General features: G+C 40.9%; 1 protein-coding gene across 3 annotated transcripts in view; it reads left to right on the top strand.

The window, feature by feature from the left end:
* ST8SIA6 (ST8 alpha-N-acetyl-neuraminide alpha-2,8-sialyltransferase 6) overlaps positions 1–24,020 on the top strand; it is a 66,650-nt gene that overhangs the window by 41,932 nt on the left and 698 nt on the right. For 2 of the 3 annotated variants that reach the window (XM_065627712.1, XM_065627713.1), the window contains exons 5-8: positions 5,737–5,881; positions 7,714–7,826; positions 9,171–9,263; positions 12,199–12,671. In XM_065627712.1, coding sequence (XP_065483784.1) covers positions 5,737–5,881; positions 7,714–7,826; positions 9,171–9,263; positions 12,199–12,667 — 820 coding nt within the window. In that variant the 3' untranslated portion in view covers positions 12,668–12,671. Of the gene's footprint in view, positions 1–5,736; positions 5,882–7,713; positions 7,827–9,170; positions 9,264–12,198; positions 12,672–13,008; positions 24,018–24,020 lie in introns of those variants that run through there. The other variant, XM_065627711.1, reaches the window with a different exon arrangement.

Genomic DNA, 24,020 nt, shown 5'->3' on the forward strand with positions numbered 1-24,020 from the left:
TGCTGGTGTGAATAATGTGCAAGTGCTTTATAACAGCACTGATATTCTTTTTGCAAACAAATGTTCACTGGTACAGATGTTTGTAAAAGATGACTTAGAATCAAATAGAGTCAGGCTGTTACTGAAAGGAGTTTGGCCACATAACAGTAACAAAACCAGGATAAACAAAAATCTGCAGCTGTTGAAATTCTGTACCTTGCCTAGGCAATCTGTTTCAATGTGCTTCCTAATACTGAACTTACGCATTCTTTAGTGCAAATTAAGATGATTTCCTCACCTTCTCCATCGTGGCCTTAGAGGACTGCTGAGCATCTACTATTTAGAACAATGTTTTGCATATTTTGATACTGCTGCAGTGTCCATCCTCATCCACTTTCCACCTCCTCCCACCTCAGTTTAGTCCAATGCATAATGACAGTGAAATATTTCACTCTCCCCTGCAATGAGGAATGCCCTCTGGCCCCAGGTCTACAGGCACTGGTGTCACACTGAAGCATAGTCTACACAAAAGAAATACTATTGAGTTTACACAGTTTTGTAAGATTCTGTAGGCTTACGTCTCCCTGGGGCTACTGCAGCCCCCTGAGGATCACGGTTGCCTGTGTTGGCCCAGCAGTCCGGCTCTAGGCTGGTCAGACAGTTCCAGTGATACACCCTCCTCCTGTGTCCCAAAGTACGAGGCCGTGTGAAGTTTGGTGCAGAAGCAAGTGCTTTTTCACACTGGATATATATACCTGAATAAAATATTTAAAGAAGTATAGAACGAAATGACTTTAGCTAGGCATTTCTAATGGAAGAAGGTGTTCTGAATAAAACCCATTCTGTTTACTGCAGGAGGATGAATCAGAGGTCCTTTTGGTGCTTGTATCAGTAGTTGGAAGGAGTGGACAGTTTTGAAACTCTGCAGAAGCTCTTTGCATAAAGACAAATTTCATCCTTATTATAGATTCTTCCCATTCTGCTCAGGATAAGGGCAGTGCTGGCTTTTGGACCAGCTGAGAATCTGCTGACCATTGGCTGCTTTAGCCCTTATGGCTGGTTCAGACTGAGTTGTTGGAAGGAAGATGTTGAGACGTTTGCAGTTGCTTCAAGGATGGGTCACACCATATCTGGCCAGCAGGCACGTGCAGCCTGTACACAAGCACTGAACCAGCTAAAATGCATATATTCATATTAGCTCAGGACCAAGCTGAGCTAATTAATTTTGCTGCTAGGAGGGATACAATAGTTCTGGCTGAGCTTCTTGGCTACAGAGCTACTACAGGAGCTGCAAGAAACTACATCAGCATCTTTAGATCCTGCAGATACTGACTGACTTCCACTAAATAGAGTGAATCCATGTGAAGTGGTTGTGTTACGCAGAGGGGTTTGGAAATACGTACAGTCAAGGCAGTAGTCTGCTATTACTGCCTGCAGTTCAACGTGGACTAACTGCATAGCAGTTGGAAAACAACATTATTCTTTTGGCTTGTCTATTGACACTTTGGTAACTTGCTTCAGAAACCAGGTTTTACTTAGGTTCTTCGCACCCAAAAACCTAAAGAAATTATCTGGATGCCATGTGGGCTCACAATTCTATCTCAGCTGACCTCAGTATAAAAATGAGTCCAGCATCCTTGGTCCACAAAGGATGAAATTTGGCAAAAGCATCTGCTGAGAAACAAAAAACATTCTCCAGTGCAACAATGACTCTGCATTGTCTAATATGAACAAAACTTCAGAGACAAATGCAGCACACTGCTCCAGTTAGGTTATTGATTAAGACTGTAATGACGGTACTTACTCAGTTTCATGAGGTATGTGTTACCAGTCCAAATGGTGTAGTCTTTTTCCAGGTACTGATTTTGTTCCTTACTTGTTACAAGTGAACTTTCCAGATAATGCAGTTGACTCCCTTTCTTCTTATCTTGGCATAAGAAATATCTGTGGTTGATGTTACACCTCAGGATTTAAAAATAGCACTTAGGTCTCACTCTGCTTCCAGCTGCCTGCAGGAGAAATGTTGGTGAGAAGGCTTTCTGCAAGTAAGAAACTGGCAGTACCAGCCTGTGCTCCAGAGAAGATACTTTTCAAACCTAGGGCACTATAAAACTTGTGTACTTTGACTCCAACTTCCTTCACTCTGGGCATCTAACGCTGTGACTGGATTAAAAAACCCCACTTTGTTCTAGGGCAACCCCCAAGCCTAGCAGCTCTGTTAACAACTGGAATTTAAACCTTCTTACCATAAGCTACATCTGTGTTCTTACATGTATCCGAGGTGGCTGCTGAGCCTGTGTAGCAAAATGCCGTCTTCCAAGAGCTGCCATCCCAGTCAGAACATACAATCTGGATCACTTTCTGCCTTTCCAAGGAAAATGCACAGTTTGGCTTTAAAGTAGTACCGTTTGGTCCCGTGAAGATTCTGACCCTTGTCTCTTACCCTCTTACTCTTATCTGGTTATGTACTTTGTCATATGGTAGGTTTTAACAATTACTCTCTCCTCAGGCAGCATGAGACATGAGTTAAAATGTCTTGGCCTTGCAACACCTTACATATAGCACTTGTTAAAAGAATTGTCTTGTACAATACATGTCATAATCTTATGAAGTGCTTGCTCTTTAGGGTGTAATTATCTTGTGACAGAGACCACAGATGACATTAATACGACGATGATAATTGCAGTAGTAGATTGCTCGAACTGCCCAGTCTCTACCCCTTCCTCATTGTTTGCTGTCAGTTGCAGAGGCACCATGTGTCACAGCTTGTACAAAATCCTATGTGAACAGATCACTAAATATATTGCCAATGGCTATTGCTGACTTCAGGCTCCGTTCCTGATGGAGCTCTGTACATGGTTGCCTGAGCACAGTGGGATTCTCTGTCACGATGTGATCTAAGTATGAGGTCTCTGTTGTTACCTCCAAATTTGTAGCACATATACTTTTAGGTAACGTAAGTATATATGTCATTAATGTGTATTCTCTTATTCTCACTGTGTTTCTGAACTAGCTTGGCTCTGTTTTACTTCCTCGGTGGATCCGTAATATTAATTTAAACTATTACTTTCTAATTAATTCTGATATCTGTTTTTCTTCCAGGCTGTTTCTGCTTTTATTGAAGCACTCATTCTTTTGGAATGAGTAATAAAAAGCAAAAACGTGTCATCTGTATTAATGAATGTTATCTATCATCAGTTTGCTCTTTCAGGTTCTGGTAGCCATCACACACAAAACAGCTGTTTTCCTAAAGCTGGGCAAGAATATTCTGGCATTATTCCTTCTCCTCTGAACATCCTGTGGTTGACACAGATAATACATGGGCCTGCTTGTTGTAGCTTTATGAAAAAATTCAAGAAAATCAAAGTTATTGGTTTTGCGATTCCTCATCTCTGTGTGACTGGCAGGGAGCAGCGAGGGACAGCTGTTCCCTAAGGGACAGGGATCGGGGTCCCAGCACAGTGACCTGGCCAGCAGAGCCAGGACTGGCAGCCACCCCACCCCATCCCAGCTGGGAACAGGGCAGCCCCGGGCGTCGGGCACCTCCCTGGGGACGGGACGGGCACAGCTGGAGACCAGCCCTGCTCCTGTGTCGCTGGGACAGGGACTGACGGCTCTGGGGGCTGACCTGGGACCGGGGGTGGGGGTGGCTCCAGGGGACTGGGCAGGGGTGGTGATGCTTGGTGGTGCCCTCAGGACCTGATACCTGAATCCTCTCGTTAGTGCAGCGCACATTAAGAGTAGAAAGAGCTGGTTATAGGAAATAGTGTATAAGAAAGAAAAGCAAGTGGACGCTAGTCAAGAGTGCTTCAGTACCATCCGGTGTTCCCAGATTTCATCATGGCTTTCCTCCCTCATTGCTCCGTTTGTATTTTTCTGTATGTTTAAAACAGGACACTATATGCCCAGAGCAATTGTGTTCACCATGTGTGTACCTCCTGACCAACGGAGCACAGTCTCAGTTCCATCCCCATCCTTGTGCTTGCTGGTTTTCATTGACCATAGGGCCCCCCTTGCTCCTTAAAGCAGAGGGAATCACTCTTCAGGAGTGGAGCTGAATATGGCTTGTGGAAACATGACCCCTACTGTTTCCTCCCCCAGGAGTAATCTTTCCCTTTGACATTTCTGGGTAACTCTCCTAGCATGATTATTTCAGATCTGTGATGCTCAGTGTTCCTCACACATCTGGAAACTCTGAGGAGTTTCAGAGCTCAGTATTCAAAACATGTTAATATGTCCCAGTAATCCATCTGACAATTGAAATGGTACCCTTTCCTTTGGTATTTTATGTAGGATTCCAACTGACCTTCCCAACCTTTTTTTTCCCTCCATTTTGAGCATTATTTCAAGAGAAGTGAGATTGAGAGTTATCCCAGACCTGTTCATTCTCTGTCTTCCAGGAAACATAATCCTTGAGTTCTTCCATGGGCCAGACTATGCCTCATCTCCATCAGAAATAAAATTACATTGTTATTAGATAATTGTTCTGTGCATGTTCTTGATAAAGTCGAATGAAGCAACTTCTCTTGACTGTGTCTTACCCTATTAAAGTCAGCTTACTTTCAGCCAGAATTTGGCCCGTTATTGTTTAACCAGTTCTAATGGTTTGGTTTACCTTACTCACTTTAAAAGTTTCTGTTCCTCAGGCTCTAACTGTAGATATTGTTTTTATTCACAATTAACCTTTAGTGTTAGGACAGGAAATATTTTTCCCTGCTGTGTTATCTTCTTAAAAATTCCAAGCAATTCTGCTTTCAATGAATTTTCATCTCTGAATGGTTAGTAGTTCTCTTAGTATCTCACCTGATGAGATAGCTATGCCCTAACGATTGACAGATAATGTCTGGCCATTAATATTTCAGCCTTACAGTCTGAAAATCGGATCCGGTGGCAGCACAGAGAATATTGTTCCCTAAAGCAAAATGAATTATAGTGTTTTAGGTCTGATTTCAAAGATCCGATGTGGCTTTTCATAGAATTTCACTGTTAATAATACAGGATGTTTGCAGACGTAATATTTTTTTTATAAGTTTGAAAGCAACAGGAATTGTAAGACTGGTGATAGCCTTCACTCGTACATAAAGTCTGGGTGAAACCCTTTGCACTCTTTATTTAAGGACTTCTGCTCAGTGTTTTGGGGAGCAGCTAGACTGGCTATCTCTACTACAAAGATATCTGTCTTTTTAATTTGCCAGTTGTGGTGTGATTTATTTAACATCTGTGAAACTGTGCACAGGAAGACTGTGCTGAACAGTTGCAGAAATTAATTATTGATTAATTGGTTTGTGACCATCTAGTTCACTAAGTACTATAGCCAGTACTTCCCATCACTGTTCCTTTCATCTCTTTGGTTCTTTCTTTTTTTAGCCTTCTAGTTTCTTACAAACACTCATTCTATGTTGATTGAAATCACATTGTTAATTCTTTGGAGACTGAAGTCTCTCAGTGTTTCTATAATAATCTTAGCAATTAATAATAAAGAGAAGACCATTTATGACTTTTTCTGGATGGGAAAGGGAGACCAAGAGAGAAAAATAGGATAAGAAAAGGGGTTCTTGGTCTGATTAATTTCTGGACGTTTATTGTGAAAATGGACTTGCTCTGCAAAGCGAGTCAAGGGAAATTACATTCTACACGGTTTACATAGCCTTTTCTTGCTTAGTTAATTAGAACTGGTTTTCATTCATCTAGTTCTCTGCCACCACTTTGCTACTTATTTGCCTGTCTTTGAGCAGATTTTGTTTGGGTTTTTTGCAGGTCAGAATTAGCTTCCTGCTGTGATGCAGTTCACAATTTTATTGCTTCTCAAAACAACAGCCCACTGGGAAGTAACATGAGTTACGAAGTGGACAGTAAAAAGACCATCCTTATTACAGAGGACATTTTTAAGATGCTGCCTGTGGTAAGAACTGTTATCTCTACCTGTTATTGTAATTGCAGTACCATATATATTTTGCGTTAGTAACAGGGCTGCTTTGTTTGATTCCTCTGGAAGAGACCCCTCACCCCTGTATGCGCTTGTTCATTCACCGTGTAAGACCTTTGTTAGGCTTTCTCTGCAGTGGTGGAGGCATGGACAGGGTATCATAGATCAGATTGTAGAAAGAGTTGCTACAGAACACAAGCTGCAGCCTGGCTTGGCAGCCAGCTGAATTCAGGAGTGCGTACGCTGAGAACGTTTGCCTTGCTTTTCTCATTCCTATTTTTAAAGTCATTTCAGTCTCGAACAACATTTCAAATTCCTTGTATTCCCATGCCATTTCTGCTGCAGGCTTGGGCATATAACTTATTAAGGCTATGTTGTTGGTAGAATAGAGTAGAATAGAATAGAATAGAATAGAATAGAATATAGAATATGGGGCCTTTGCAGCCAGGAACACAGGTTGAGCAAAGGAATCAGATTATGTAATTCAGTACTTATAATAGACATATAAGCTCTGCAGACCAGACAAAGAGGAACACAAAGATATACTTAATTTCTCAAAAATGAGAGCACATCGAAGCCCTCTTACCAATCTCTGGCATTCTTGATCTGTAAGATCCCAGCTACTATGAGTCTAGTCCTTTCTAATGCTGCTGTGAATTACTAAAATCTTAATTGCAATAGGGCTACAGTGGTTCAAATTTAAACTGAAAAAGAAAAAAGTAGTATGTTTTATGGGTATATATGCTTGCTAAGCCAGCCAGAGGTGTCTGGCCTTTGTCTTCTCCTACTGTCTTTTCAGAATTGGACAAAATAATTGAACATGTTGTTTTGTAATATATTGCCAGGCAAGGCGATGTCTGCCACTTTCCCCGCACTTTTTGCCTTGTTTATTAACAGTGTCTCTTCCTGCTTCTCTTTGAGCAAGCTGATGAGAGGAAGGAAGGATGACATTTTGTGTAAGCAAGTTTTGACTCAATTTTGCAAGTGGGTTCAGTTTCTGCGGTCGAAGTAGCCCAGCTGTTGACCTCTCTGTTGACTGTCAGTGCTCCCACAGCAGGAGAGGCTGAAGGAGATGTATGAGATGTTTCTGAGTCCATGAGATAACAGCCAACTGTATTAATGTCAACTGAAACAGCCGACAATTTACATTAATTTGCCAGGTTGTGATCTGTGCTGGTTCACAAGTGGATGCACTTAGCTCCCATTCAGCTTCCCTGCTGCAAGACAATGACCTCTAACAAGAAGACGAGTAGAGAGGGTGAACAGCCAGAGGCAGTAACCTCTTCAGTAGCTGTCACATTCACCATGAGTTAACCTTTACAGCACCTTCAGTTTCCCCTAAATTCCTTATTTTATATCAAAAGTAATTGTGTGATGACAAAGTAACAAGCATTTACAAAGTTACCTTCTATTAGCTGACAAAGTCAAGGACTTTGTGGCAGCCTCCAGTCCATTCCAGTGCAAAGGAAAATTTAAATGGTCTTCAGTACCAGTTAGTCTTTAACTTGTCAAGGGTTCAGTTCACTACTAGATAATTTTTGTGTTAAGTATATTTAAAAGGTATTCATCCAGTTTTGGCAATCCAGTGTTATTCCTTCAAAGTATTGACAACAGAAGTAGCGTTTCTCAGTATGTTGGTGCCTGGTGTTGGCTCTTGGCTGCCCAGGCCTGGCAGCCCTGTCTGCTAAATGGTGAATGTATTCACTGGGATTTCCTGGATCAAACCTTCAAGGACAAATGACTAAAGACGTGTAGAAACTATCAAAATATTTATAGGGCATTGGCTGTGTCTTTTTATTTGTTCGCAGTCCTCTCCTCTTTCAGTCTATCCCTTCAAAACCTGTGCTGTGGTTGGAAACGGAGGCATTCTGAAAAATTCCAGCTGCGGAGCTGAAATCGACCGTTCTGACTTTGTGTTTAGGTAAGAGCTGCTTCGTCTTACTGAAGTGTGTCAAATGTTTCTAAAAACTTGGCAAGCTTGGAAGCATGACAATGCCCATTTGTAGCAATGAGGAAGAATCTTGACAATTCTTTATTTCTGCCTCTCTAAGGATACTCTGTCTGCTCTGTACATTTCAAAACACTGCTTCCTAAGTAAAGAGAGGACTATATGGATACATGTGTGATCTATGATTGCAGAGATGCCTTGCCAGTGATGCGAAACATGATTATCTGTTATTTTAACATCCTTTAGGAGAGGGAACCTTTGTTAATTTATTTTCTTTCTTTTTTTTTTTTTTTAAATCAGGAAAATAGAATAAAGAAAACCCTGAAATTGAAAGAAGAAAGACTGATATTAAATGTCACAAGTTTACCTTAACCTCTGGTTTAACAAAGGGTTTATGTAGCCTTAGGTTGGCTCACTAGTGCAGTTATTTAACTGCCTTGGTATTTGTCTCACCTTCTGTTAGCCATCTAAAAAAACCAGACATCTAATTTAAGTATTTTTTTTCAACTCCCTCTATAGATTGTGGAGAAAACCAGGCACACTCAGAGTGTAATTTAGCCCACACTCTCAGTCTGTGACTCACGCTCGCAATGCCTGCAAGGGAACAGAGTAACAGAGTGGAGGTTTTTCTCTCAGTGATGTCCAGTCGCAGAGTCTGCTGGATTTTGTTTCCTTTCCTTCTTTTGACTAATATTTGGGCTTTTCAAATAAAAAAGAAAAAAAAAAAGTCTTTCTAGTTAGGTAATTGTCTTAATAAAAGTGGGAAATCTGCATACTAAGATGCTAAACTTACTAAGTGACTGACTTTTAAAAAATGCTTTCTTTACCTTTTACAGAAACCACTGTTTCTGCAATTGGGCAAGTTGTGCCATTTGTGGCAATTGGGCAAGTTGTGTCTCATGAAACAGCTGTCAACATTGCTGTGTAAGCTGAGGGACTGGTATCAGTCAGACTTTTTAAAACAGAAAATAATAGAAGACTTTCATAATAAATGCACTGCTTAGGCAAAAGGGGCAATGTCTCCTAGCAGCTAGCGTGAGGCATTCATAGACTGGCTCCTTCCGGGATTTTAACTTTGCTCCTGATTTGTGAGGTAATTTATGAAAATGAGCTCTCTGTGTCCTATTTTAACCATCTGTACAGTAGATTAAATATTTTTACTAGAAGTGCTATAAGCCTTATTTAATATTTGTAAAGTGCTTAGAGATCCATGGGAGCTTATGTGAAAGTGTCATCGCACAAGAGAGGAATTTGCAAATAATAACTGTAAAGCATCTCTGGTGCACATCTGTTTAAGTAAACGTTTCTGAATTTCAGGTGTAACCTCCCTCCAACCACGGGAAGCATTAGCAGAGATGTTGGCAATAAAACAAACCTGGTGACTGTTAACCCGAGTATCATAGCTCAAAAGTAAGTACTACTGCGAATCTGTTTCTGTGCAGTATTGTCTAATTGTGTGACATGATTTAGATTTTGTTGGAAATCCATTGGGACACCAGCATAGAGAGCACTGCATGCAGATTACTTCATTAAGCCTTAGTTCCCATGTAAAATATGTACGAGTCTAAATGGAAATGTGTTAAACGTGGCCTTTTTTTGTAGCAGAAAGGAGTCCGCAATACCCAGATTAGCAAGTGCCTTGGTTGGCACCAGTCCACAATTTATGACAGGGTAAATTTGATGATTGCAAGCCCAAGCCTCTTATTTCTCCCCCACCCCCCGACCCTCGTCACCCACAGCATAAGAAAGGAATTGTAATCGTAAATCAGGAAAGCTTGGAAATGTGTGTCCGACTCTATCAGTGGGACTGTAAGCACATTTTCTTAGGTAATGTGCTTAGGAGCTGTTCTGATGAAGGCTATTTCCTGAATGAAGGCCCAATTTCTATAATCCATTTTCTCAATCCATATGAAAGCTGCTCACACACTTTTTTCTCAGCAAAGTTGTTTTTTTTTTCCTTCTTGATGAAAAGAAAATCTAATAAGGCCAGGCTGACTAATCTGACATCTTCAGCAGGCTGGAACTGCAGCTTATCTATGAAAAGGACTGCTGTGGCATGTTATTTACTGCTTACTGATCTTACTGTATCTTATTGTCTGTCATATCGGTATTTGTCAAATAGACAACATCAGGCAAAGCGCGCTTTTTTTTCCCTTTAAAGGAAGAAGGAAAAAGTACAGTGAGCATAGAAATTACTAACAGGCATTTGTCTTTGATTCAAGGATAGAACTTGATTTTTTGCAGTGAGTACTAACTACCTTCATGCTTACTCAGCCCTTTTTGACTTAAATAAAGGTGAACTATTGCATCCCCAAAAATAGATTTAGCTCATTGATGTTAGTGGTGCTGCACAAGAATCCACGGAAGGGAAACTTTGTCTAGTGACTCAGCATCGTTGGTGACTGCTGACCTGATGCACAATTTGTCTGGGCTTGATCAAAGAGTTCTGCCACAGCCACACTCATTTTTTAGCCAAATGAAGCCACACCAGGGTTAATAGGAGTTACACTGAAGGAAATAGGAGCTAAACCTGTGTGAGGATGAAATGAGATTATGAGAGGATCTTAGGATTTTAAAAAATGAATTATTTAAATATTCAGAGAACACTGCAAAAGCTTTTGAAGGAGCAGCAGGAAGCAACTTGGCAGAACTAAGTTAGTTTCTTCTCTCAGAAGACCTGCTCTGACTTTATTCACTTCCATTTCTAATTCTGTTTTCGGATACTGGGTTAGTCTGATGTTATTATTTTTAAGGTTAATTAGCTTTTGAACTGTGTCTGTCAGGGTGTACAATGTAGGTGAACTCTCTTGGAGGAAAGAAGCACATTCTTTATGTCCTAATGGAGCTGGACTACACTGCACCATACCTGGGCAGAGCCGGAAAGAAGAGCAAGACGAGGTTGAGTTGTTCAAGTTTCTAGCTAAGGAAGGACAGAGATCTGAATTCTGTCCTGAAGGCTCTTTATGTGCTTTATAGTGAGTAGAAATAGAGAAAATTCTTGGAGTAGAGGCCAGAAGCTCACCCGACAGCCATTCTTCCTAGACATAGGCTCAGGCGTTTCTGGCTTGTTTTGGCTGTTTGACTCCTGCGTGCACAGAGGCCCAAGGTCAACAGGAGGGGCTCATCTCATTCATTGAGTTTCAGAGTCTGGTGGTAATGGCACTTTTTGGGGAAGCAGAAGCTGTAAGTTTAAACCCCTCAGGCTGAGAAGGAGCGTGTCGCTCCTCGCCTGAGTTCAGTTGTGCCAGAGGTAACTGATAATACCTCTGTGAGGGATTTGAATGGAAATGGCAGTTGCTGCTCTGTCTTGAATTGCTGCTTGAGGAAAGGGCTTGAACCTATTCAAGCTGTGAAGAGAAATGAAACCAAGTTTTCCAGTTTCTGCTGGAGCCATTTGTGAAAAGTGGGCTCTGGTAGCCCTAAAAAGGTGAAAAAGCACTGCTCAGATAGACAGCTACCTGCAAAAGAGGACTCAATGCTTTGAATCCTAAATGGGGTGCAAGTGCCATATGTTCAGGTGATCCAGACAACTCAGATCTATAGAGGAAATTAGCTGAGAGACCCCCTTGTGTCTTGCATCACCTCTTGGATAACTGTGGAAGTTCACTATTCAACATTTGGGAGCATGGAATTATCCAGTGGTGAGAACTAAGTCTCTGCTGGTGTTTGGGGAACCAAAACATCTGAGAATAAATCTTCCTTTGTGAAGTTAGATCTCTAAGTCTTTACAGATCTCCATGTGTTCCCTTTATAGGAAAGCAGATAAATAGACATGCCTATATTTTCAGCTATTTAAAAGGTAAATGAGAAGCAGCTAAGACCCAGCAAAACTTGAGCACACACTAATCTTTAACACTCCAAGACTGCTCATACACATGCTGCTATTTCCACACAGAGCAGACACCCACATTTTGAAGAGAGGTTATTGTATGCCTATTGATGTAAGGAACAGACTTCACAAATACATGCAGCACATATCATAGTGCATGTGTTTTTAAACAAAGGAAGTATAAAATCAGATTTTTTTTTGCATTCACCTTTGGAATTTCTTGAATTGATCCGTTCTGGTCTTATTAGCAGTAAATTCGATCTGCTTCAGTAGCTCCCATGTTGCAAATTCAATCTTATGAAATGTGTTCTTATTATACAATAAAGTCAGATTTTCATAACTGCACATATAACAACATATAAGAGGTTGGTATGAATTTGTAAGGTAGACAGGCTGAACTGGTGCAGCAGAGTTCATAACTCATATATACAAGTGCAGTTGTGCTGTTTTGGTCTGTAATATTTATATCAATAGTACATTCCATTCACACTTTTCCGAAAATATTCTACTTTACAGATACAACAAACTAAATGAAAAGAAGAAAGAATTTCTGGAGAACATTGCGGTCTATGGAGATGCTTTCCTTTTATTGCCAGCATTTTCCTTCAGAAGCAACACAGCCACTTCCTTTAAAGTATATCACACTCTGCAAGAGTTCAAAGCAACCCAAAGGGCAATATTTTTTCACCCCACTTACCTGAAAAGTCTTGCCCAGTTCTGGAGAACTAAGGGTGTGAAAGCTTACCGGTTATCATCTGGTTTTATGATCACTAGTGCTGCTCTTGAGCTGTGTGAGAATGTGAAGCTTTATGGCTTCTGGCCTTTCTCAAAATCCATAGACAACATGCCAATCAGCCACCACTATTATGACAACCAGCTGCCTAAACCAGGTTTCCATGCAATGCCCAAAGAATACAACCAGATCCTCCAGCTTCATGGCAAAGGCATTTTGAAGTTGCAGTTTGGTAAATGTGAATCAGACTGAAAAGGTAGGTCACATTCTTACCGCATAAAATGTCTTTATTTAAATGTGTCAAGGGAAAACTTGTTTTGTGATCAGTGTGGGTCTGTTCTTCCTTAGAGAGACATTTCTACCTTACACTTAATGCAAGTTATGTTCATAAATAAGTGAAAAGCTGGAGTTTTCTGAATAAATATAATGTATCACAGAGTTGAAAAATGTTTTCTAATTGTGAAGTTTAGATGGGGAGCATAGCTAAATACACACTGTCACCATAATTCACAGTCAGTCAGTAGTATCTCCTTATCTCTGATATGTTTCTCTACCAACCTGTGTTTGGTTTGTTATCAATTCCCATGAACCAGCCTCTTTTGTGAATTGCCGTATTAAAGGCAGTCACATACTGTGATCTACAAGAGAAGACACCTAATCCTGGCACAGCCTTTCCTGATGTGTACAGAGGCCAAAATGAGGATGAAGGTTGCCCCACGAAGGAGCAGCGTGCATTTGTGCCCGTGTTTCCCCTTGCTGGGCAGAGCCGAGCTGGGAGCTGTGTGCTCCCACAGCCCTGGCTGCACAACAGCCCGTGGGCAGCTGAGAGGATGCTGCCACGCACACAGCAGATCTGGCTGAGGATTTTACCTTCAGGCAGCTCAGAATCTGGGAGTTACAAACAGGGGATGAAGTGTCATTCCTTTTCCTCTGTCTTTTCTGTCACATCCCTCTTGGATGTCTACCTTCTTTGTATTGCCTCGGAGAAACGCAGCACAGAATCTGGCTTCTGACCTTGAGCCAATTTACTGTGTGCAGATTACAGATGACTTTGAAAAGATTTGTCTGCGTGTTTTCAATCTTGATTTGCCCCGTTGACAAAATAAGAGCTATTCGTATAAATAATTCTTTGTCTTTTAAGCTAACTCAGAAATTCCCCAGCTCACGATACTGTTGTCAGATTTGCCTTTCACAGAACTCTATTTTACCAGGGGCTTCAAGTTAATATAGCAGTAAGTGAAATGCACGGTAGAACTACTATTGTATACAATATGCTTTAATTGGACTGATGTAATTTCAAGACTGTATTACTCAAGTTAAATAAATTAAAATAGCATCATCTTGTTCAAGCCAGAAATTTTCAGTTCAAAAGCTAAGGGCTTTTCGTCTGGCTAGGTTCTGAAATGTATTGGAAAAGATCTTTTGATGGTATTAATATTCAGAAAACATGCTGTCAAAGATACATTCATACTTGGTTCATCGTCAGAGACCGCTAAATTTTGAACTAGCAGATTGCTAGTACCAAGAAGGCACAATTTTATTCAGCTTCAGTTTATTTGAAGAAATAGAAAAGTAAACTGCTTTCATATGTTATTAGGTTAATGTAAAACATGTGAGAAGGGACCTAGAAGCCATCTAGTGAATCCATTCTTCTGCTCCATGGCAGGAGATTACCTAGGAGGAGGTGTATGTGTATGCAGTTTCATGTGGCTAGGGTTTGCTTTTTTTGCTTGTAAAAAGTTGCAGCATATTGGAAAGGTTAAGAAATATATAATGTATTTTTCTTAGTGGATAAGCTGTTTATACCCTGCAGTTTCCATTGTATTTATTCTTGCTATGATATAAATCGCAGGAGACATACCATGTAATTTTAATTGTAGTAACTACACCAGCTAAGAAAATGAAAGGCAGCTCTTTATGAATATTTAATCTAGAGAGGAGCAGATAGAAGCCACAAAAAATGTTTAAGCATCTGTATGGGTTGATTAAACGCTGTCCACGCTTGACAGACTGAAAATCACTTCTGTGGCCAGATTTGTTAAATAAGCTGTAAGGAAAAAGCAGCCAGAAGGATAAGTTGTGCTGCTGTAATTTACACTTATATTTACAAAAGGAAAAGTTAGCCCTTTAAAACCAAAGAAATTAAATGCTTTCAGTATGAGCTACCATTCTGCTACTATTATCAACTATTAGAGATAATTGAAATTCTGTAATGAGTATATTTAACTGGAGATGACCTTTTCTAAAAATTGAACAATCTCCTTTCTGTGTTCAATTTGCCTTTTATGTTCTTCTCCCTGCTCCACGCTCTTCCCTCTAAGTGGGCAGCTGAAGGTTCCTTACACCACTGGGTGCCCACAGAAGTCTCAGGCAGAACTTCCCTCGCACGTTACTGGGACACAAAAGTTTGCTGCTGTAAATAAGTGCAAGAAGCTGCTCTACTGCAAGCAGCTGTATTGCAAGCAGGTAGCAGGTTCTGGAACAGTATAGGGAGAGCACAACTGTATCCCAGTGAATCATTTTGGCAGTATTGCTCTTAAACACCATCCTTGCCTTTGTAAAGGGGACCTTTTTGTATTGGATAGAGAGAATTGTCAGGTAGGAGAGTCCTGCAGAGCTGGTGCTGAACAATGTGGGAGACTCCATCTGCTTCAATATCTGCTCCTCCACCTTTATGATTATGCTCAACAGGCACGCGCATGTCTTCACTAAATTAGATGCCTACCTATCACAGATAGTGAAGTAGAAAATGAAACATCAGCAAAATCTTGAAATGTAATTGAAATAATGACCTTTATTATTTTGTATTGAATTACCAAATCATTTTTGCTATGGCCCTGCAGCTGAAGGAAGTCTTGTTTGTGCATTGATTTAACCTGATAAGCCTGAAGGGTATGTCATTAGCTTCAAGTAAACATAGGGTCAAGGAGGGGAAATGGCCTGATTCGTATTTAAAAATAGATAGAAAAACCTGATTAGAAAAATTGTCAGATGATAAATTAATCAGACAGCAAAAATTTGATTGCCCAGAAGCCTGGTTAAAATGCAAATTTTGTCTGACCAAGAATCCATCAGGTTTTCCGTTTGCTAGAAAGAGACGGCGGGGAGGCTGAGTATGTGTTGCTTTGACATACACCACGGTAACGTTAAGAAACTGCTCAGAGGAGTTAGTCAACAGAAAAAACATAGAAAGAATGAAAGAATGAAACTGAGACTCCTGAAGCTTGGGGAAGAGAATAGTGCTTCGTCGTCTGAGCAGAAGGACTGAAGGTGGAGATGCTGAGCAGAGGTTAAGGAGTAAGAACTGCTGAACCTTCCGCTGACTGTGAGTGTATCTTACCTGGAAAGTAAAAATTGGGTCTGGACTTTGTAATTCCACGTGGATGATGCAAAGCCACCTGTTTGTGCCAGAGGGAGCAGCAGTGCAGCCCTCCGCTCCAGGTGGAGCCAGCAGGGCAGGTCCTGTGAAGCAGGCGGCTGCCTGCACCCCGCCTCGGGAGTTAACGTCAAAGAGAATAGTTTAGTTCCAAACTCTGTCAGCATGTGATCTTTTTTAATCTTGAAAGCTGCTACAATCCAAATAACGATAAATACTGTTATAAATAACCTATTTATAAATAAAATTGCTATAAATATTTATAACAGTAGGATACCAACATGAGCTTAAATTCTGCAGAAGCTTTTATGCTCGTGGTGTCTCGGTGTAACTAGAGAAATATGAACTACCCCACAATTCACTTTTAATTACCTTGAGAAAAATGGTACCACGTTTTGAAAATAAGGACACCTCTGGATTTCTGTCAGGGAGCCAGATTTCAGCCTATCCTTGACTTGGGCAAATATTATCCAGCATGAAATTATTAGATGTATACAGAGTTGAAAGAAAGGTCTTCTGCATTAGTACCCATGCAGTGTCGCTTTTAAGCACACACCGTGCTCATGTGTTCAGCCACTAAGTAAGCTTAAGCGTTAATGATGTCAGTAATGAAACAATGGGAGAAAAGTTGCTTCTGGTTTAGTTAAAACCCACCAGAACAGAAAAATAGAGATTAAATCAAATTAGAATTTATGTTAGATTTCAAAGGGTTTGGTTTGTCCACAGCAGAACTAACCTGTTGAAGAAACAGAATAATTTCAATCTCTAGCTATTTCAAAATATGATTAAGATAATCTAGAACATATCTATAGTCAGATTAGCAGTGGATGTGTCCCATGAAGATACTGGTTAGACCCAGCCTTGGTCAGCTTGTGAAGCCTGAAGAGGGTGGTGCAGGTGGGGTGAGTGTGAGCAGTTCTGGGGTGTTCCAGTGAAGGTGTCCTCCTTCAGCAAGAGCAGACGCTCCCACTGGGTCAGGCACTGGCAGCCCAGCTTGCCCAGGAGAATTTTGTGAACCTGTGATGATGTGTAAGGAGCGTCACAGACTCCCAGTCTGAAATCAGGATAAAAAAGCAGCTGCAGAAGGTGAAGTGCATACACAGAAGTCTAAGCTATTGTCTTATTTTGAATATAATAAGCAGTTTTCCTACTATACAAGAAATGCCAATAACATATTTTATTGTTTTAATTCCAGGGTGATGATCCTAAGGAGACAGTTTGTGTGTCTCTCAGCAGTTTGGTGTGGGATTTGATCTGATGTGGTTTTGTGAGCACTGAACTGCATTATTACAATAGAGAAATATTTTACACTTGGGGAGAAAAGGAAGTGATTTTTTCACACAGTGACTGCTACATTTTTTAAATTTCAAGTAAACATTTTTTAAAAACACAAAATAACATTTATTTGGGAAATTTTGAAACTCCTGACTATTGATTTAATTGTAACAAAGCACAATCTCAGGATGGTGGCAATATGTGACATTCCTCATGTTTTGCTTCTTAAAGTGTCATTAAAATATTTTGCCATAAGATCTCTGTTTTGTTAATGTCACGTAATATAGACAACAGTCTCTGTATGGTTGCCACATGAGTTGGCAGTGAACATTTTCAATTAAGAACTTGATCTTGTAAACACTAGCATTTGTCTGCATGAGAAGGGTGATGAGAAGAGCTACAGAGGAGTAATTAGTTCAGAGCCATGTCATTCCTAGTTTGTCCCAGGGCACACAGATGAAAAAAATCCCTCAGGTTAGAGATAGTCAAATGATTTATGGGCTTTTTTTTTTGTGGGCAGTAGATAATGCTGTGGATTTAATAGGCTCACTCATGTGAATGATGTTAATTTTGTGAACAAGTGTTTGAAGGACTAGAGCTGTATACTTGTTTAGAAACCCCTCTTCTTGCTTGTGTTTGTGTCCAAGGTGCAGTTCAGCTCCAGGTCAGGACAATGAAGCAGGTTCCAGGCTGCAGTCCCCAGAGTCCTGGTAGGGCCTGACTTAGCTCACATTTGTGCAATCCCAGCTGTGTATCTTGGCTGGAATACGAGATGGACCATTCATTAGAAATACAATAGGCACCAAACCTTTTATTTCTTCTGTTTCTTTTTCACCAAGCATACCTCGTATCAATATGTGACTATAGACAAGGAAACTGCACTAAGCATTATTAGAAGAATGTTCCTTTAACGATCAGCCCCAAGCTCTTCTCCTGTACCAGGACATAACAGAAAAGAACTTAAAGTCACTTAATTTAAAACCTATGCAGTTCTTGTGCATTATGTTCCCATATGGTCCAGGAATACCTGCAGAGCAACATCCTGCAACAAGAGAAAGTGAAATATCAGCCCAATGGAAAGAATCACATTAACATTTACAGGAGCTACAACAAGCAGTTGTTGCCGCAGCTATGGCTGCTTGTATGTTACTGCTAATATGTTTTACTGCAGGGAAAAAAAGCAAACAAACACACACAACAAAACAGAGAAAAAATAAACAAACCCAACAAAAATTCGTGATAACCACTTTCTGTTAAAAGAAGAGTTTCAGTGCCTTTTTTGAGAGTCTGTTGAGTGATCAGTTCAAAGACAGAATGTCCTTCTTTTACAGTCAGATACCATTGGGTATTTTGTTTACTAAAACTCCTTTTGCCACTGTAGCATTAAATCCCCAATCAACTGATTTAAAGAATATTCAATATTATACTCATTGAGGATTATATCTGAAAAAAAATCCCACTTAAATGAATTGAACCTTATAAAACAAGGTTCAAAAAAACTTTTAAACTGATACTTCATAAGAGCATTTCTATACTGTTGTAATATTTGAAAGCTTACCTTGTAGCTGGTTTGTAATCACATAAATAATCCTGAAAGTATTAGAATCAATCATTCATGGTTTCAGGTCAGTTAGTTGAGAGACCTTCAGCATCTCAATCCATTTCCAAGATAATTATATCAGAATCCAATACTACTCCTGCCCCAGCAGAGGTGTCCATGAATCCTGGCTGCATATTATCAGTAATAAAATCAATTTCTGAAAATAAGGTTTTTAAAAAATAGATAGTGCTTTGGGGCATTGAATGACACCACTAATACATGAGCAGACCTCTGAATATCAGTATGGCTTTTAACAGAAATAAAGACATCAGCATTGAGTCGATGGGCGCATCTGCCTTATCAGCTGGTGACTGAAAGAGGCCAGCACAAGGGTTTGATTTACTGTGGTCTGCTATGGTTCCAGCACCACAGGTCCATGTTGTGTCTTCTCCAGCAGTGGCATCTGTGCCGGTTTCTGGCCACAGTCATCTGCTGCTCCTGTGCGGAGAGCTGGCTGCGGCAAGACCCTGTGTCCACATTACGAGTGTTCTGGATGGTTGCCTACTGCAAGACTCTAGTCATAGATCCAAAGACAAATTTGCTCCCAAAAGAGCTCCTCCTGTGCCATAAATCCCTCACGTAGATCATCCCTGAGCGTTTGTAGCTGGAAGCTGTGCAATGTGATGTAGTTGTCCTTTGGGTGATGCAGACAGCCTACGTTGAGGAGAACGATGTCATATTTCATCCAGAGAGACAAAGACATACCTGTGTTCAGGCAAGGACTGTAACTTATTCCAGTCTAGTGTCATGCAATGAGATGATCTTGGCTGTGTAGCAGCTACATAGTTTGACTTGGAAAAATTCATACATCTTTTAGAGATGGAGAGGATCTTGCATTGCATTCAGAACAATTGCAAGTGCTTTGCGTGTACTGAGAGATGATACAAAGGGTACCATTCATTGCTCAGATTAAACTCAGTCAACTACTCAGCACAAGTGAAGTGGCAAAAGCTGGTTGTGTGTAAGTAGATATGGAAAGGAGAAAATACAACTTATTTACAGTGGAGAAGCAACTTTTTTCAGAGCCGTTTGCTAGTTAGACACACCATAAAGAGCTGAAGTTACTGTGTATCTGGACTATTTCTGTGTAGCTATGTTATTAGTAAACTGAAAGGTTATTGGAATACATTTCAAGAGATGTTTAACCAAAAAGAAGAAACCTATTCTAGTTTCTTTGACGAAAAGAGGTCTTAGCTGAAGGAGCATGATGTAGCACTCACAAATGAAAGCAAACGGAAAGCTCTGTGACATGGACAGACACTTTGACTTTTTAGCATTGTTTCAGCAAAGTTTGAACTTGCCATTGACCTGAAGACCAGGTCCTCTGTGCTCTCAAAGCTCTCAGTGATTTGTGTAGAGCGCAGGGCTGACAAGAAATGCGCGGAGGAATTGTTAACCTTTCCCGCCCTTTCCGACAAATACTCTTTAACTCATAGAATAAAAATGTGCTCTATTAGACTTCAGGTTAAGAATCTATTTTTAATGTAGCTTTCTCTGGCCTTGGTGCAGACATGAAGTTATTATGAGATGTTAGTTGGATTCACTTTGCTCCATGGGAGCGCAGACCTTGTACTCGACTTTATTGTCGTTGCTGCTGCTGCTGTGTGCTTGGCAGCTGGGTCACGTTAATTTGTGCACAGGCTGGGCAAGTTAATATAATAGTGGTGTTTCTGTGTGACAGGGTACGGTTAGATTGATCAAGACTTGCTGAAGTACACTCACTGCAACAAAGGGTGTTTTCTCGGGTAGCCAAATATATTATTTCTCATTTATTTTACATCTGTACCAGGTTAATGATGAATAAATGGATTTTGCACCTGGTTGGGAATGTTTATGAGACTTTTGCAGGACTGAGCCAAGTGCAGCTTTGATTAAGGATTCTTGACCAAAGTTTAGGAAAGGCCTTTCGGTTCTCTCTAGTTCACATAAGGAATAACCACTTTAAGGGTTTGTGGGCCTCCAGTGCTGTCACATGCTATGGAGCGAATATTGAGATTAAATAGTTTTCTAAAGATAGAAACACTGACAACGTGCTAATAGTTCCACTGTACCTCTGCAGAGGCTGACAGTGTCCTTGCACATGACTGCTTCACAGCAGTGTTAGATTAAGGCCTGCTTGGCTGCTTTTATTCCTTTTTCTCCTCTGAATCTTTAATGTCGCATCTTCCTTTAGGATCTAGCGCTGCCTCGAGCTGGTTATTTCTCTTCCTCCTGTGGGGTGTTATGTGGGCCTGTTTAGTGTCTGTCGGAGGGTTTGTGTGGCTATGAATCAAATGTTGCTGTGCTTGCAGCAGAGTAAAACACGCTTTAAATGGCTGGGTTTTTATCTCAAGGAAGGTAGCATGGTGGGATATTTGCATTGCGTAACCAGAGGTGCTAAATTTGAGCTGTAGCTCTGCAGTGACTTAAGCTGTAATGGCTGGCTATGCAGTCCGTTCCTCGTTCTTGCACTCCAGCCTTTCCTTTGTGCCATCTCTGGCTCCTGTCTGGTCCTACACGAGCTGTTTTGACACACTGACCTGGCAAAAACCTGGCGTGGCAACAGAACAAGAAAATTGGTTCACGCCAACAGAGCCTGGGAAATTTCAGAGTCAAAGCAAAGGAGAGGGTGAGACCCTGCAGGTGGGTGCACAGGGACACAACGGGGGCCGTTCGTTATCTGATGGCTGCTAGACAGGCCCAGAGGTCCCCTGAAACCTCGGGCAAGTCCAGAAGGTGACAACTCTGGGGGACTCCCTGGTCAGAAGGGAGAGACGGGCTCCTGCAAGGGGGGATCGCAGCACGGTGGCTGCTCTGGTGGGCAGGAGCCCAGCTCTCCCTGCCGTGACAGAGGACACTTAGGGGCTACAGCTACCTACACTGGGTGATCATTGCCCCCCCCATTTCTTTCGCTTCACAGTCACTTGAACAAGCTGTTCACCACCAGCAGGTTCAGAAATGATGACAGTAAAAAATACCTTTAACTGTAAATACTGTTTCTCAGGTCACTGACAGTGAACTTGCATAAACTTGCTCATTATTCAGCATGCCTGCGCTTTCAGTCTCTGCTAATCCCAGCATCAAAAACAGCATCTGGAGAGAACAGAGCTGTGCAAGGTCTGGCAGTTTGGAGACCATTTAATCTCACTTTGATTCTGTTTCCTTTGTACAGTAGTGAGATGTCTGACATATTGCCATGCTTGAGTGAAGACGAAATTCTCTGTCCTGTGTGATTTAGGAAAAGAAACTAAATTATCTAGGTGACCTAGCATCTTCTGTGGGCTCCCTAAATTACTAGCAAAATATTCCTTTTGTTAGGTATTATTTTATTTTATCCAGTGCAGGTGTCTGGATCGGTTAATTGGTCTAACTAATCACTTAGACCTTGACCCTGCACAGACTCTGTGGTAGAGCTACAGCCTGAACATGACAATCTACACATAAAAAATGTTTGACCTGGAGATCTTTCCTGTGTTGTCACTTGCTCTCAGGTGACAAATCTGTGGAATGAGATCGTGAACATCCATGCAGTAACTCCTGCAGGGGCTGTCAGGTCCGCAAACCACACATCCATTTGTGTACAGGAGTCTGCATGAGATCAAGCCCAAGGAATATTCTGTGAAGTACTTTATTCTAAAACAGCTTTGTTTCAACAGCCAATAACCACTTGTTGCATGGTCTGAAACAGTAGACTTCTTATACATGCGCTTGTTAATTAAACATACCTTAGTTTGAACTATATTCACAGCCAGGTAATACTTCATCTTGTGGTGCTTCATCAGCTCATCTCTTGCGTCTCTGAGTCTTGTAGCTGAGAACAGCAACAAAAGGATGTGTATTTACCATCTAAAGCTGGCTTTCTTGATTTTGAGTTCTGTCGTTTTAGGCAGGAGCATCATCCTTTTCCAAATTTCTGGACAGCCAAGTTTCAAAGGCTGCTGAGGTTTCAGGGTACTCAGGAGAAATCATTTGGGGCTTTCAGCTATAGAGCACAACGAGTGGGCAGATTTACATTTATTAAGCTTGGTTCCAGATTTTCATGATGTTCATTTTGTTTCTTAATTGGCTCTAAATTATCATGATGGTCAAGTACAGCATGAAATGATCTGCAGTCTGCCACTAAACAAAGGAACTATTGCTGTTACTTAGCGGTCTCCTTTCATAAAGTTGCATTTGAGAACACCTGCCTATTTGGGGAACGCTGGCTCTCCAGAGGGATGTCCCCGGGTTACGGGGTTACTGTGCGCTGGTCCAGCTGGGCTAGCAGCCTGTCAGTGTGCTCTCCGTGTCAAGTGAATGCAAGCAGTACAAGAGCTAAACCTGATGGGAGTACTTCGGCTTGGGTTTGCCATAGACCAAGGAGTTACACACAGTAACTAAACTTATTGCTGTGATGTGTGGCCATTTACTGAGCTCACACCCCTCTGAGCAATAACTGCCGGTCATTGGCAGGTGTTGGCATATACTGGCTTAAGGATGAAAACAGTCTGGCTGTGCTTCTTTACTGCAAGTACCAGAACTACTGGATTTTTTTTTTAATCCCCTGAGGTTAAATAGAAGGAGTGGCATCCTTGCATTGCCATCAAATAAACAGTCAAATCTGTCTTTTGCTAAACCCTGACGTAGCTTCAGCAATACAGTGTGACACATGGGTGGTTGTTGCTGCACCTGGTACTGTTGTGTCTTGTCTTTTTTTCATCCCACTTTTCTCCAGTGAGGGAGAAAACTCAAGACAATTGCATGATAGTAGTATTTGACATTCCCACCATGAATTCATGGTATCATGGCAAGAGGCCATCAGAATGAATCATGCTAATGGTTGTGACAGGATAGTGTAGTCTACAACGAGATTGCTGGTTTTAAATTCCTCACTATTCACTTTAGTCCTTGACAAGAGGAGATTCTTCACAGCAAGTCTGTAGTTCAGCAGCTGCCAGGCTTCTCAGCTCTTGGCTCAGCTGTCAGGTGATTCCCTGAAAACACCTCCTCCTTGGGGTATTTATTGTTAGTGCTTATGGTACAAACCCGTTCTTAAATTCTTGTGAAATTGAAGTGTAATAGCTGAAATTTCTGCATATTTTGTATGCATATTTTATATAGTAGCTTCATATGTATTTTTTGTGTTGATATTCTTAGTATTATTTTATTTCAGTATCTAATTAAAATTATTTAAAATATTAATTACGTTTTATGCTACCAGAGTAAACTGTGGGGGGAGTTACATAATGTCACGTAAAAAAACAGTGGTACAAACCAAAATAATTTTTAAGGGTATCTAACTGATTTCTAGGTGGTTATTTTCATTAGTTATTTGGACACTTGCTTCTGAGATTTACCTTTCTAAGACGGCTCTAAGAGTCTACCTCTGCTTCTGA

Source organism: Caloenas nicobarica, chromosome 2 (genome assembly GCF_036013445.1).
Source record: "Caloenas nicobarica isolate bCalNic1 chromosome 2, bCalNic1.hap1, whole genome shotgun sequence".
NCBI classification, from domain to species: Eukaryota; Metazoa; Chordata; class Aves; order Columbiformes; family Columbidae; genus Caloenas; species Caloenas nicobarica.